This window comes from Phacochoerus africanus, chromosome 15 (assembly GCF_016906955.1).
Source record: "Phacochoerus africanus isolate WHEZ1 chromosome 15, ROS_Pafr_v1, whole genome shotgun sequence".
NCBI classification, from domain to species: Eukaryota; Metazoa; Chordata; class Mammalia; order Artiodactyla; family Suidae; genus Phacochoerus; species Phacochoerus africanus.
In genome coordinates this window covers 72,455,033-72,471,554 of record NC_062558.1, presented here as the reverse complement: position 1 = coordinate 72,471,554, position 16,522 = coordinate 72,455,033, and the positions used below count along the sequence as shown (strand labels likewise).

At 42.9% G+C, this 16,522-nt stretch overlaps 1 protein-coding gene across 1 annotated transcript in view; it reads left to right on the top strand.

Moving 5' to 3' along the window:
- Positions 1 to 6,076: 6,076 nt before the first annotated feature.
- DNA2 (DNA replication helicase/nuclease 2) overlaps positions 6,077 to 16,522 on the top strand; it is a 56,394-nt gene continuing 45,948 nt past the window's right edge. Inside the window, exons 1-4 of the mRNA XM_047762030.1 lie at positions 6,077 to 6,217; positions 7,404 to 7,589; positions 8,903 to 9,086; positions 11,749 to 11,894. Of these exons, the coding sequence (XP_047617986.1) occupies positions 6,144 to 6,217; positions 7,404 to 7,589; positions 8,903 to 9,086; positions 11,749 to 11,894 (590 nt within the window). The 5' untranslated portion in view covers positions 6,077 to 6,143. The remainder of the gene's footprint in view (positions 6,218 to 7,403; positions 7,590 to 8,902; positions 9,087 to 11,748; positions 11,895 to 16,522) is intronic.

Here is a 16,522-nt window from a genome sequence, read left to right as displayed (position 1 = left end):
TTATTCCTCTCTTTTAACTGTTAACATTATGGAAGCACAAATGTTAAATATAAATAGTCAGAGTACAAGAATACCTAATGACTTAAGTATTTTTTTAAATTACTCAATTTTATTACATTTATAGTTGTATAACATAAGTATTTATATTTGATTCATTTCAGATTGATAACCCAAAATGAATCGTGACAGATTATCTTCCATTTGAAGATTGACTATTTATTTATTTATTTTTAATGCTTTTTTAGGGCTGCACTCGAAGCATATGTAAGTTCCCAGGCCAGGAGTTGAATCAGAGGTGCAGCTGTTGACCTACACCATAGCCATAGCAATACCAGATCCAAGCCATGTCTGAGACATACACCACAGCTCATGGCAATGCCAGATCTTAACCCACTGAGCAAGGCCAAATTGGTTCTCTCACGGGCAGAGCCCATGCCTTCATCTCCTTTAAGAAGCACAGGGTATGGCATCACAAGAGGTGTTCAGTGATGTGTACTGAGAGTGAAGGGTTAGCCCGTTTTTGGAAAAAATGTTCTAGTAGGGAGAAACAATGCAAAAATAGTGCAGGGAAAAAGCAATTTAGAAAGAAAGTTATTTGGTGTTTTCTGACAGAAATGTCTTGTTGCTAAATTCAGCCAGGATGAATGGCAAATAATAAAACCTGTATTATATGAGTAATGCATTGGCTTGCAGAGTTGGGCCAATTATCTCTGTGTAGCAATTGTTTAGTACTTATATAACAACTATATACTTAGGCAGTTCTTCACATCCATTCTTTGACTATCAGACACTGTCAGGCATTAGAAATCAATGACAAACAATGCCATGTATATTTTCTGAAGATGCGCTTTGTTCCATGCCTTATTTTAAGCACTTTTTTTAATGCCTTAACTCTATCTCTACAACAGTACTATGAGATAGGTGCTATCAAATATTACTTTTGGAGTTCCCGTCGTGGCGCAGTGGTTAACGAATCCGACTAGGAACCATGAGGTTGCGGGTTCGGTCCCTGCCCTTGCTCAGTGGGTTAACGATCCGGCGTTGCCGTGAGCTGTGGTGTAGGTTGCAGACGCGGCTCGGATCCCGCGTTGCTGTGGCTCTGGTGTAGGCCGGTGGCTACAGCTCCGATTGGACCCCTAGCCTGGGAACCTCCATATGCCGCGGGAGCGGCCCAAGAAATAGCAACAACAACAACAACAAAAAGACAAAAGACAAAAAAATATATATATATATTACTTTTTTACAGATGGGATAATGAGACCCAGGGAGATCAAGTAACTTGTCCTGATTCACACAATAAACGGTGGATCTAAGCATTCAGATTTAGCCAGTCTCAATTTCCAACCCGGTTTACTACCCATGATGCTATACTTCAACACAGTATAGTATCCTTCCTATTCAGATGAAACTCTAATCTGTCAATAAACACAAACCAACTAAGAGAATGATTATAGTTTTTGGCAAGTGCTTACTAAGGAAGTAAATAGATTACATGAGAAAGAAAAATTGTTGCGTATAAAGATCAGAATGCTGCTTTAGAATGGTCAAGGACAAGTTTCTTTTTATTTTTTTTCTTTTTTGGTCCCCTGGCGGCATATGGAGTTCCCGGGCCATGGATCAAATCTAAGCCAGAGTTGTGACCTATGCCATAGCTGTGGCAACACTGGATCTTTAGCCTACTGCACTGGGTTGGGATCGAGCCAGAGACAATGTCTATCCTGTTGCATCACAGCAGGAATTCCAGAAAAGTTTCTTTAATGTACTAAACTTTAAGCAGACACATGAAGGATAAAAAGGGAAAGAACCATGCAAAGAGTTGGGGAAGAATGGCCCAATGAAGAGAACAGCATGTACAAAAACCCTGAAAGAGGAAAAGCTTAGATGGACACACTAACTGTCAGAAGGCCAGCGTGAATGAAGCCTTGCAAGTGAGTGAGTAGCAACAAATAGCATTGGACAAGTAGACGAAGGGTAGATCAATCTATTTAGGTGATATATGGTACACGGTAATGATTTTGTCTTTTATTCTATGTGTGTTGGGAAACCCTTGAAGGTTTTCAGCAGGGGAATAAAATTGCCTGATCATGTTTTTACAAAGATCACCCTGCTTTATCAATAATTATTTGTGCTTAGGGAATTCTCTGATGGCCTAGCAGGTTGAGGCTCCTGCATTCTCACCACAGCAGCTCTGGTTGCTGCTGTGTGGTGTAGGTTTGATCCCTGGCCCAGGAACTTCCATATACCGCCTGTGTGGCAAAAAGGAAAAAAAAAATACACACACCAAAAAAACCCAAAAGAAAACCTGAAATAAACATTGCAACTCTCATTTAACCCTTAAAATAGAAATCAACAAACTAAAACACAGACAATAGAGAAAATAGCAATCCCCAAAAGTAGTTTTTGAGAAGATCAACAAAATTGTTAAGTCCCTAGCTAGACTGATAACTAAAAAGGAAAGAACATAAATTATCTATATCAAGAATGGAAAAGTGTGGCTCAGTGGGTTAAAAACCCGGTTAGTATCCATGAAGATTGGGTACGTCTTCATGCGTTAAAGGATCTGGTGTTACCACGAGCTGCAGAGTAGGTTGGAGATACAACAATAGATAGACACAAATGAACCTATACTTATATGGTCACTTAATTTTTTTTTTTTTTAGCAAAGGTACCAAAGCAATACAACCAGGGAAGGTAAGTCTTTTCAACAGATGCTGCTGGAAAAACTGGAAATGCACATGGTTGAGGGAAGGAGGGGGTGTGTGGGGGAACATGATTTATTCTCTACCTCATACCACTTAAAAAAATGAGTTTGAGATGGATCATAGACCTAAATGAAAAATAAAGCAATAAACTTCAAGAAGGAAACAAGGAGAACATCATTACTGCCTGGGGATTGACAAAGATTCATTAGGTCACAGAAAGCAAATGTCATAGAAAGAAAATGGGTAAATTAGACTTCATGAAGTTTGAAACTTACTCATTTCTTAAGATCTTGTTCCTGAACCAAACTTGCGTCCACTTGCCCATGGCAGTAAAAGCCAATCTATTGACACTGGGTCGTGGTAAAGGAAAGTGCAGCATTCATTGTAAGGCGCCAAAACAAGGAGAACAAACAGGTAGCTCATGCTCTAAAACTCTCAACTCCCCAAAGGGTGTTTTTCTTGTGTGTGTGTGTGTGTCTTTTTAGGGCCACACCTGCAGCAAATGGAGCTTCCCAGACTAGGGGTCAAATCAGAGCTGAAGCTGTTGGCCTGCACCATAGCTATAGCAGCGCTGGATCGGAGCCTCATCTGTGATCTACACCACAGCTCATGGCAACGCCAGATCCTTAACCCACCAAGTGAGGCCAGGGATCTAACCCCTGTAAAATGGATGCTAGTAGGGTTCCTTAACCGCTGAGCCACGATGGGAACTTGAACTCCCCAAAGGGTTTTAGCAAAGCATTTTTTTTTTTGCTTTTGCTTTTTAGGGCCACACCCTTGGCATATGGGGGTTCCCAGGCTAGGGGTTGAATCAGAGCTACAGGTGCCTGCCTATGCCACAGTCACAGCAATGCAGGATCCAAGCCGTGTCTGCAACTGTGCGCCACAGCTCACGGCAACGCCAGATCCTGGGCTCACTGATCAAAGCTAGGGATTGAACCCACATCCTCATGGATACTAGTCAGATTGGCTTCAGCTGTTCCACGATGGGGACTCCAGCAAAGCATTTTTAAAGGCCAGGTGAGGGAGGAGGAGCCCCAGGGCATGTGTTCAGCTTGTGCACAATTCTCTAATTGGCTGATGGTAAGGTAACAAAGCGGTGTCACAGGAGTTAACATTATCCTTTGCTTTAGCAGGCCTATATTCATGATGGTCTCAAGTAGTTAACATCTTCCATTTGGTGGGGGTTTTCACACCTGTAAAACAACTCAGAAAATGTGCATCAGATTCTGTTATCTAAGTACTTCAGAGAGGAGCTGAAGCAGAGGATATGGGGGAAGGATCTGCTCCAGTAAGTCTCATGGAATCCTACTCAGTTACAATCTTCTTAGGGAAACGAATAGGTAAACTACAGATGGGGAGCAAATATTTGCAAAACCTATCTGATGAAGGACTTTTATCTAGAATTATATAGAGAGAATTCTGCAACTCAGTAATAAAAGGACAATGAAATTTAACAAAAAATGGGCAAAAGATTTGAACAGACATTAACAAAGGGGGATATATAAATGACTAGGCATGTGATCAAGTAATATTATTAGTGATGGAGGAATGCAAATTAAGGCTGTTAGGACTGACCGCATCAAATGTCAAGGATATGCAGAAACTGAAGTTCTCACACATTGTTGGTAATAGTGTAAAATGTTACAACCACTTGGCTAAAGCTCTATTAAACCTAAATATAAACCTACCCATAGTCCAGAAATTTCACCTCAAGATATGTACTCAAGACAAATACCTGCAAACTATTGCCTTTGGAGTAGATAAACAATGAGATCCTGCTATATAGCACAGGGAACTGTATTGAAACACTTGTGATGGAACATGATGGAGAATAATGCGAGAAATAGAATGTGTGTACAACTAGGTCACTTTGCTGTACAGCAGAAATTGATAGGACATTGTAAATCAACCATAATAAAAACTTATTTAAAAAGGCGAATACAAGCACACATTCACAAAAAAATGTATACAAGAATATTTGTCCTGGAGTTCCCGTCGTGGTGCAGTGGTTAATGAATCCGACTAGGAATCATGAGGTTGTGGGTTCGATCCCTGGCCTTGCTCAGTGGGTTGAGGATCCAGCATTGCCATGAGCTGTGGTATAGGTTGCAGACGAGGCTCGGATCCCGCTTTGCTGTGGCTCTGGTGTAGGCTGGTGGCTTCGGCTCTGATTGGACCCCTAGCCTGGGAATCTCCATATGCCTTGAGATCGGCCCTAGAAAAGGCAAAAAGACAAAAAGACAAAAAAAAAAAAAGAATATTTGTCCTGCTTTATTCAAGATAGCAAAATACTGTAAATCGTTCATCAATAGGAGACTGGCCAAACAGACTACTATTCAGCAATAAAAAGAAACAAACTTCTGGTTCATGTAACAAAATGGATGCATCTCAAAAACGTTATACTGAGTGAAAGAAGCCAGACACAAAATAGTACACATCATTTGATTTTCATTATATGAAGTTGTAGAATAGACAACTCTAATCTCTGGTGGAAAAAAAATCGGGTTAGTGGCTGGGTTTCCAGTGGGGAAGGATGTGACAGTTACTTGGGGAGGGTATGAAAAGAACTTTCTGGAGGTGAGAAGAACGTTCTGTACCTTTTTCTTTCCTTTTTTTTTTTTTTTGTCTTTTGTTTACTTTGGGCTGCACCCTCGGCATATGGAGGTTCCCAGGCTAGGGGTTGAATAGGTGCTGTACCTGCCGGCCTACGCCAGGACCAGTGGATCCGGGCGGAGTCTTTGACCTACACCACAGCTCACAGCAACACCGGATCCTTAACCCACTGAGCAAGGACATGGATCGAACCGGCCTCCTCATGGATACTAGTCGGGTTAGTTAACCCCCTGAGCCACAAAGAGAACTCTTAAGACAGCAAATGCTAATTGTAAACTTTAGGTGATATGTATACAGTGTTCATTATATAATTCTCAACTTTTCTGTACATTTGAAAATTTTCATGGTAAAATATTGGGAAAGGGGAAAGAATAAATTGCAGGGAGTTAAGAATGGAAGCACGTGTGAGAGATAATGATCAGGTAGTGACAGTGAGATGGAAAGGAAAGAGGAGATTCAAGGCACACCTGGATTTGGGCAACTGCAAATAGTACTAAGAGCGTACTAAGAGCCTGTGTGGGGCATGGGTCGGCGCGTCTAGAGAGAGGGCGGAAGCATTTAGTCTAGGTCGGGTTACGAAGATTCCTTGCTTTCCTAACCCTAAAGCGAAGGATCAAGGGCGCCTTTTCAGCCTTTGCTGCCCCGGTGCGGCTCTCCAAGCTCTACCCTCGGGCGCGGGAAGGGCTGCCCGCGCAGGTCACTTGGGATCGCGGCGGTCAGCGCATGCGCACGTCGCCTGGCTGACTCGTGTCCTTTTTCCTTTCCAGTGCTGATCACTGTTCACCAGCTCTTACCTGGCGGCAGTTTTCGGCCTCGGCGCCCAGGATGGAGCAGATGGGCGAATTGGAGCTGCTCATGGAGAAGAGTTTCGGTGACGAGGCTGCGCCGCCTGCGAAGCTGTGAGCAGAGTGGGGGTTGGGGCGGGGAGGATCTGGGAGCCAAGCGGGAATTTTGAAAAGAAAAGAGCGGGAGAGGCCGCAACCACGCCTCCACGGAACCGGGCTCTGGTAGGAGTGACCGAGCTCAGGTCTCCTGGCCCCGGCGAGTTTCTGGAGCTGGGGTCTGCTTCGCAGGGTTCTTTTTAGGGCTAAGCCCGGGCAAGAGCTCGAAGACTCTCCCTCACTCAGCAGGTCCTTCCTTCCCTTACTATCACCGCTTTCTGGATTTTTTTGGGTCCCAGCCACCTTAAATGCCTTCATAAAAGGGAATTGCAACTGCTAGATGCTTTTCTTTTTTTTTTTTTTCTATTTTTTTATTTTCCCACTGTACAGCAAGGGGGTCAGGTTATCCTTACATGTATACATTACAATTACATTTTTTCCCCCACCCTTTCTTCTGTTGCAACATGAGTATCTAGACAAAGTTCTCAATGCTATTCAGCAGGATCTCCTTGTAAATCTATTCTAAGTTGTGTCTGATAAGCCCAAGTTCCCGATCCCTCCCACTAGATGCTTTTCTTGATGTTTAATTGGAGAATGTTATCCCAGGGAGGAGAACTTTGTACCCTCATATTGGTCGGGGAAACTTGATTACCTGGCATGGTGTAGAATTATTTCCTTCCTTCCTGCCTGCCTGCCTGCCTGCCTGCCTTCGCATGGGATAGAATTAGTTCCTTCCTTCCTCCCTCCTTCCTTCCCTCCCTTCTTCCCTCCCTCCAAGTCTTTTTAGGGCCGCACCCGTGGTATATGGAGGTTCCCAGGCTAGCGGTCCATTCGTAGGTGCAGCTGCCTGCCGACACCACAGCAGCACCAGATCCGAGATGAGTCTGCTACTTACACGTTGCTCACGGCAACGCCAGGTCCTTAACCCACTGGCAGGACCAGGAATCGAGCCCTCATCCACATGGATATAAATCGGGTTCGTTACTACTGAGCCACCGAGGGAACTCCGTTAAGTTTTTATACTAGGAATTCTGCTATGCCCTACCTTCTTAATTTTTAATTTTTTTAGTCATTGGTCATTTTGATACGTTTTCCAGAAGAAACAAACCTAGAAAACTAGAAGGTTGGTTTGTAGATAAAGGAGATTGGATGGCTTTTTATTTCATGCTTGTGCTATGGTAGTTTTTGAATGTGTATGCTTTAGATTTCAGAAGAAGAATGTGGAAGCTTCCTTTTCTAAAACAGTTCTGATCCGAGGAATGGATAACCGGTACCTGGTATTAGCAGTCAACATTGTACAGAATGAAGAAGGAAACTATGAAAAGCACCTAATTATTACTGCTTCCCACTCACTAGAAGAAAAAGAACTGTGTATCCTGAGGAATGACTGGTAATTTTTGGACTTTGCGCATTAATCTAGCAGAGTGTTGAGGGTACCATTTTTAAAAACAATCACGTGGGCTTGTGTGGATGTTGCAGTACTTGTTAGCAAAGAGAGTAGATTATGAGGTAATTCTACGTAAAAATTGTGCTTGTTATCCCAGCATCTCAAGTCTCTTATTCCAAAACTTTTTTTTTGGTCTTTTTTTGCTATTTCTTTGGGCCGCTCCCGTGGCATGTGGAGGTTCCCAGGCTAGGGGTCCAATCGGAGCTGTAGCCATTGGCCTACGCCAGAGCCACAGCAACGCCGGATCCGAGTCGCGTCTGCAACCTACACCACAGCTCACGGGCAACGCCGGATCGTTAACCCACTGAGCAAGGGCAAGGACCGAACCCGCAACCTCATGGTTCCTAGTCGGATTCATTAACCACTGCGCCACGACGGGAACTCCCAAAACTTGTTTTTTATTGTCATTTGAAAATCAGGTACAAGGGAACTTTTTTTTTTTTCGATTTCTTTTTTTTTGTCTTTTTGTTGTTGTTGTTATTGTTGTGGTTGCTATTTCTTGGGCCGCTCCCGCAGCATATGGAGATTCCCAGGCTAGGGGTTGAATCGGAGCTGTAGCCACCGGCCTACACCAGAGCTACAGCAACGCAGGATCCGAGCCGCGTCTGCAACCTACACCACAGCTCGCGGCAACGCCGGATCGTTAACCCACTGAGCAAGGGCAGGGACCGAACCCGCAACCTCATGGTTCCTAGTCGGATTCGTTAACCACTGCGCCACAACAGGAACTCCCACAAGGGAACTTTTTAAGTCACTTTCTCTTTCCCAGTGCTTTCTGGGATTGCAGCTTAAAACTCATTAGTACTCACTAAGGACAAAATTGATTACAGCATAAGAACGTCCTTAGATTGTAGATTTTGCTACTCAAGTAATGTGTGTTATATGAGGGGTGTTAGGGATCTTCAGAGAAGGTAGAGTCCTAGTTTTGTCTAGGCTGCAAGTTGGGTGTTTGAAATAGATAAATATGATTTTATTCTTGCTGCACTGGGTTTGGCTTCATGCCTCAAGACTTAGAGAAGCTGTAGATAATGTCTTAAAAATGAGAGATTTATTATTAAAACAACCTCATCCGTTGTTGGAGCTGTCTTTTATACTGTTAATGATTTGATAGCTTTTGCAGTGGATGATGCAAGACCTAGAAATGTCAAAGTCCTTATTTCTTTAGATAAAATAATTCATTTATTTTTGAAGCCTCCTTGATCTGTTGAAATGTCAGAATCTAAACTAGGTATACTTTAACTTTGCTTTATCTTTAGGTCCTCTGTACCTGTAGAGCCAGGAGACATAATTCATTTGGAGGGAGACTGCATATCTGATACTTGGATAATAGATGAAAATTTTGGATATTTGATTCTGTATCCAGACATGCTGATTTCTGGCACAAGCATAGCCAGTAGTATTCGATGTATGAGAAGAGCTGTCCTGAGTGAAACATTTAAGGTAAATAATATTAAAAGCCAATGTTTCTACAGGGTCTTAAGAGTTTACAGAGCACTTTTATACTCTTATTTAATCCTCCCAGGAGTTCCCTTTGTGGCTGAGTGGTTAACAAAACCCTTCTAGTATCCATGAGGATGCCAGTTCAATTCCTGGCCTTGCTCAATGGGTTAAGGATCTGGTGTTGCTGCGAGCTGTGGTGTAGGTCATAGATACAGCTTGGATCCTGCATTGCTGAGGCTATGGCATAGGCTGGCAGCTACAGCCCTGATTTGACCCCTAGCCTGGGAACTTCCTTATGCTGCAGGTGCAGCCCTAAAAAACTAAAAAAGAAAAAAAAAGAACCCAACTAGTATCCATGAGGATGTAGGATCTCTGGCCTCACTCAGTGGGTTGAGGATCTGGCATTGCCTCGAGCTGCAGTGTGGATGCCGTGTTGCTGTGGCTGTGGCAGAAGCCTGCAGTTGCAGCCCCAATTCAGCCCCTAACCCAGGAATTTCCATATGTCCTAGATGTGGCCCTAAAAAGAAAAAAAATTATCATCAAAAGTTTCAGACATACACAAAGAGATGATTGTAATAAACTCCCATGTGCCCTTTTTGCTGTTTCTGAACATTGTATTTTGCAACTAAATGAAAGCTGAGGATTTAAAAAAATATATAGGAGTTCCCGTCGTGGCGCAGTGGTTAACGAATCCGACTAGGAACCATGAGGTTTCGGGTTCGGTCCCTGCCCTTGCTCAGTGGGTTAACGATCCGGCGTTGCCGTGAGCTGTGGTGTAGGTTGCAGACGCGGCTCGGATCCCACGTTGCTGTGGCTCTGGTGTAGGCGGTGGCTACAGCTCCGATTGGACCCCTAGCCTGGGAACCTCCATATGCCGCGGGAGCAGCCCAAAGAAATAGCAAAAAGACAAAAAAAAAAAAAATATATATATATATATATAAACATCATCTTTGTCATACGCGGTAAAATTAATAGTAATTCTTTTTTTTTGTTTTTTTGTTTTTTTGTTTTTTTGCCATTTCTTGGGCCTTTCCTGGGGCATATGGATGTTCCCAGGCTCGGGGTTGAATCGGAGCTGTAGCCACCGGCCTACGCCAGAGCCACAGCAATGCCAGATCTGAGCCGCGTGTGCAACCTACACCATCCGGCAACGCCGGATCCTTAACCCACTGAGCAAGGCCAGGGATTGAACCCGCAACCTTGTGGTTCCTAGTTGGGTTCATTAACCACTGAGCCATGACGGGAACTCCAGTAATTCCTTAAATTAACCTAATACTCAGTTTTTTGAAAATTTATTTATTTTGGCTGAGCCTGCTACATACTTAAGTTCCCCTGGCCAGGGATTAAATCTGTACTACAGCAGTAACCAGAGCCATAGCGTGACAACACTGATCCTTAATGTGCTGAGACACTAGGGAACTCCTCTAGTTTATTTTTTTAAATCAGCTTTTTTCCTTCAGTTGTAGGGGGACTATTTAACTTCTCTTTTAGCCACATACTACAAAGCAGACCTGAATATTAATCTTTTTTTTTTTTCTTTTTTGGCCACCACACCATATGGAAGTCCCAGGCCAGAGGTCAAATCTGAGCTACAGCTGAAACTTATGCCACATCTGCAGCAATGCTGGATCCTTAACACACTGCACTGGGCTTGGGATCAAACCTGTGCTTCCCATAGACAACACCAGATACTTAGACTCACATAAAACCTAAAAAAATAGTTCAGAGAATTGCTCTGTAAATTAATTTTTAGAATCCCTGGTGAGTGTTTTGGTAGACTTTATCTTGTTGTTTGATACTTTCAAGGGGAAGGTCTAGGCTAATGAAAGAATTAATTGAAAAGTGTTGTTTCTGGAGTTTCTGCTGTGGTGCAGTGGGTTAAGAATCCAACTATAGCAGCTTGGGTCACCATGGAGGCAAGAGTTTGACCCCCGGCTGGCACAGTGGCTTAAAGGATCTGGCATTATAGTACCTGCAGCGCTTGGATTAAAACCCTGGCCCAAGAACTTCCATATGCCGTGGGTGTGGCCATAAAATAAATAAATCAATAAAGTGAAATTAGAGACAAATGTGTTAAATATTTGAGAATGCATTGTACTTTTTCATATAGGTTATTTTAATTTTTTCTTTTTAAAAAAATTTTTTAAAAATTAAAAAAAATATAGTTTTCCTTTTAGGGTTGCACCCAAGGCATGTTGAAGTTTACAGGCTAGGGATCGAGTTGGAGCTGCAGCTGCTGGCCTGCACCACAGCCACAGCAATGCCAGGACTGAGCTGCAATCTACAGCAGAGCTCACGGCAATGCCAAATCCTTAACCCACTGAGTGAGGCCAGGGATCGAACACACATCCTCATGGATACTAATTGGGTTTGTAACCCACTGAGCCACAACAGGATCTCCCAGTTTTTAATTTTTGGCAAAATAGAAATATACTGATTTGAAAAAAAATAACTTATATTTGTAAAATAATTCAGGTAATTCTAAATTGGAGAACGTGAAAGTCACCCATAATTTCACTCACCAGAAAAAAATTTAATATGTTGACATTTGTCTCACCAGAGCACTTTGGCTTTGGTGGTTCAGTAGATTAGGTAATAAATCTACAATCATGTCTGTTGATATGCTGTGAAGTAAAAAGTTTACATGATTTTTTTTTGGTAGAGCTCTGATTCAGCCACACGCCAGATGCTGATTGGTACAATTCTCCATGAAGTATTTCAAAAAGCAATAAGTGATAGTTTTGCTCCAGAAAAGCTGCAAGAACTTGCTTTTCAAACTGTTCAAGAAATAAGACATCTGAAGGAAATGTAAGTAGTTATGAATGTAACTATAGGTAACTTCTAAAATCTATAGGGTATTTGGCTATTAGACTGTTAAATATAAATCAGTGTTAACACTAGAATGCATATTTGAGAGTTGTAGTATAGGACTTCAGTTCTGTGAAGAGCTTTTGAAGTTGCAGAGCTGGAACTCTAAAATGTGCCCAGTAGACTTAACAGCTGCACTCAGAGAGTGTCAACTTTTAATTTTACTTCTAGGAGCAATGTGACATACTGAAAACTGTATGGGGTTGGGGGTCAGATAGGCCCCTTTCCAGTTTCCTGACTGAACAAGTTACTTAAAGATTCTGAAAAGGGCGTTCCTGTCATGGTGTGGTGGAAACTAATCAGACTAGTATCCACGAAGATTCGAGTTTGATTCCTGGCTTTGCTCAGTGGGTCAGGGGTTCGGCATTGCTGTGAGCTGTGGTGTAGGTCACAGATGAGGCTTGGGTCCTGAGTTGCTGTGACTGTGGCCAGCAGCTGTAGCTCCAATTAGACCCCTAGACTGGGAACTTCCATATGCCGCAGGTGCGGCCCTAAAAAGCAAAAAAAAAAAAAAAGAAAAGTTCTGAAAAGGATGATAATACCTCCTGTGTAGACTTTTTGTGACAGTGGAGATAATGTATGTAAACCCACAGATGGCTAATCATTGGCATTTTATGAGTAACAGCCTGCAGAGTGATTGGCATATTCTACTATCTCTATTTCTTTTCTCGACTCCTATTGTAGTCAATCTTTTTTCCCAGAAACAAATTTTTTGGCCACACACATGGCATGCAGAAGGTCTGAGCTAGGGATGGAAACTTCACTGCAGCCATGTCACACATCACAGCAGTGATGCCAGATCCTTAACTCCTTGAGTCACTGGGGAACTCCCCAGAAATGTTTTTATTAGTGGTGGTTTTACTTTCTAAACTGGTTGTCATAAGCCTGCTTTTCCCAGATTCATTCTGCGTTCATTGTTTAAAAGGGAAAAATATACCAGAATTCCTGATTTACTAATGACAATCTATTGTCTAAAGAACATTTTAGGACCCTGCCCTATATCAGGCACTGTTTTAAGTGCTTTTAGACATCTTATATAAACTGTTAGCAACCTGTTATAAAGAAAGAAATAAACATAGAGAAGTTGTCTGTGTGGCTAGGTTACAGCCACACAGCTTGGCATTCAGAATGTGAATAGATTTAGGAAGTTCCCTTGTGGCACAGTGGGTTAAGGATCCAGCATTGCCGCAGCTGTGGTGCAGGCTGCGACTGTGGCAAGGGTTCCATCTCTGGCCTGGGGAACTTGTAGCACCGCCCCCCCCCCAAATCAAAAATAATATGAATAGATTTTTTAAAGTTTTTGTTTGAGTTCTACTTATCACCTTTTATGCCACTTTGCTTTTCAAATTTTTAATTTTTTTTACCACACCCTAACCAGTGGATGGTGATATCTGTTATGTTTTGTATGGATCATTTCCCCGAAACAAAATATATCAAAACCTTGCACCTTAAAATGACAGTTAACCTGTTGTCTCATGGTTTCTGTTCGTCAGGAATTCAGAAATAGTTTAGGTAGGTGGTTCTGGCTCAGGGTCTCCCATGTGAAGCTGCATCATCTGAAGGCTTGACTGGACCAAGAGCATCTGCCTGCAAGATGACTTACATGTTGTTGTGGTGAGGCCTTACCTCCTAGCTGGCTGAGTCAGGAGGCCTATTTCTCACCATGTGGCCTTTTCTAGAGGGCTACCTGATGTTTCCTCTGACACAATTGGCTTCCTTCAGATTGAAGTGTCCAAGAAAGAGGAGTTCCCTGGTGGCCTAGTGTTTGAAGATGCAGTGTTGTCACTGCTGTAACTTGGGTTCAGCCCCTGGCGTGGGAACTTATGTATGCTGCGGTCACAGCCAAAAAAAAAAAAAATTTTTTTTTTTAGGAGTTCCTGTTGTGGCTCAACATGTTAAGGACCCGATGTTGTCTTTGTGAAGGTGCAGATTCAATCCCTGGCCTCATTCAGCGGGTTAAGGATCCGATGTTGCCACAAACTCTAATTTGGCTCCAGTATGCCACAGGTATGGCTGTTTTAAAAAGAAAAGAGAAAATCTTAAAAAAGAAGAGGAAAAAAAAGGGTCCAAGAAAGAGTGCAGCAAGCCGCAGTGCTTCTTCTAACCTAGTCTACGATTCCCACATCCTACATCGTTACTTCTGGGTTTTTTTTTTTTTTTTTTGTCTTTTTGCCATTTGTTGGGCCACTCCTGCGGCATATGGAGGTTCCTAGGCTAGGGGTCGAATTGGAGCTGTAGCCACCAGCCTACGCCAGAGCCACAGCAACTCGGGATCCGAGCCGCGTCTGCGACCTACACCACAGCTCACGGCAACGCCGGATCGTTAACCCACTGAGCAAGGGCAGGGACCAAACCCGCAACCTCGTGGTTCCTAGTCGGATTCCTTAACCACTGTGCTACGATGGGAACTCCTACTTCTGGTTTTTCTGTTCATTAGGTGCACATCACTAAGTCTAGCTCTCCCTCAAGGGTAGGGGAATTAATTGGGCACCATATTTTTTTTTTTTCCCCTTTTCTGGGGCCGCATGTTCAGCACATAGAGGTTCCCAGGCTAGGGGGTCTAATCAGAGCTGTAGTGCTGGCCTACACCACAGCCACAGCAACTGGGGATCCAAGCTGCATCTTCGACCTACACCACAGCTCACGGCAACGCTGGATCCTTAACCCACTGAGTGAGGCCAGGGATTGAACCCGCAACCTCATTGTTCCTAGTCGGATTCCTTAACCACTGCGCCACGATGGGACTCCTGAGCACCATCTTTTGAAGGGAATGTTAAAGGATTTGTGGACATTAAACCACCACAGGTATTCAGGTATGAGGCAACCTGATGAGTCCAGAACCCAGCCTGAAAATAAGGATGAAAGAAACAAGGCTTTTGCTCAGTAAGGGCTCAGAATTTGTGTCCTTGTATGAAACATTGTGTGTGTTACATAATGGAATGACTCTCATGCCCTCAGCATCTATTATTTTTCATCATGTTCTTTATGTATTGTCTTACTTATCTGGTATCCAAGATGCAGAAGAAAGTTACCTTTATAGTCATGTAACATAAGAACTGATAACTGTAGCATAGCTAAGAAGAAACTTTTTAAAAATGTAGGAACTATTAAGACCAGAATTTTGGAGGAATTTTTTTCTTTCCTTCCTTCCTTCCTTCCTTCTTTCTTTCCTTCCTTTCTTCCTTTCTTCCTTTCCCTCTCTCCCTTCTTCCCTCCCTCCCTCCCTCCCTCCTTCCTTCCTTCCTTCCTTCCTTCCCTCCTTCCCTCCTTCCCTCTCTCTCTCTCTCTTTTGCTTTTCAGGGCTGCACCTGCAGCATTTGGAAGTTCCCAGGCTAGGGGTTGAACTGGAGTTATAGCTGCCAGCCCACACCACAGCAACACGGGATCTAGGCCACATCTTACACCTATATCAGAGCTTGCGGCAACACTGGATCCTTAACCCATTGATTGAGTCCAGGGATTGAATCCACATCCTCATGGATACTAGTTGGGTTCTCAACCCACTGAACTTCAACAGGAAATCCTGGAAGAATTGATTCTTAGAAGATCCTTGGGTTTCACTGAATTATATATATATTTTTAATATTTATTTTTTATTGAATTATAGTTGACTTAACAATGTGTTAATTTCTGGTATACAGCAGAGTGATTCATATATATATATTTTTCAAATTCTTTTTATTACAAGATATTGACTATAGTTCCCTGTGCTGTACAGTAGGGCCTTGTTTATCTGTTTTATTTTATAATTTTTTTGTGGCTGCACCTGCAGCATATGGAAGTTCCCATGCTAGGGTTCGAATCAGAGCTGTAGCTGCCATTGTACACCACAGCCACAGCAACACGGGATCCGAGCCACTTCCGCAACCAACACCATTGCTGAATGCACTTAATCCACTGAGCAAGGCCAGGGATTGAACCCACGTCCTCATGGCTACTAGTTGGGCTCATTAACCACTGAGCCATGACAGGAACTCCCATAAGTTTGTTTTCTGTGTTTGTGAGTTTGTTTCTGTTTTATAAATAAGTTCTTTTGGGAATTCCCATGGTGGTGCACCAGAAACGAATCCGACTAGGAATCATGAGGTTGTGGGTTTGATCCCTGGCCTTGCTCAGTGGGTTAAGGATCTGGCAGTGCTGTGAGCCACCGATGTGGCTCAGATGTGGGGTGGCTGTGGCTGTGGCACAGGCTGGCAGCTGTAGCTCCGATTAGACACCTACCCTGGGAACATCCATGTGCCGTGGGTGTGGCACTAAAAAGACAAAAGACCAAAAAAAAAAAATTCATTTGTATCATTTTTTAGTTTCCACATATAAGTGATATCATATAACAATTGTCTTTCTCTGACTTCACTTAGTATGATAATTTCCAGGTCCATCCATGTTGCTGCATTACTGTTATTTTTATCATGATATCCTAATTAAGAGCAAATGTGTGTCATTTCTTAATTATGAAAATATTAATTCTCTCTTGAATATTTCCCAATCCTGTTCAAGAGGATACTTTATTTATTTATTTTTTTTTGTCTTTTCTAGGGCCGCACCCAAGGCGTATGGAGGTTCCCAGG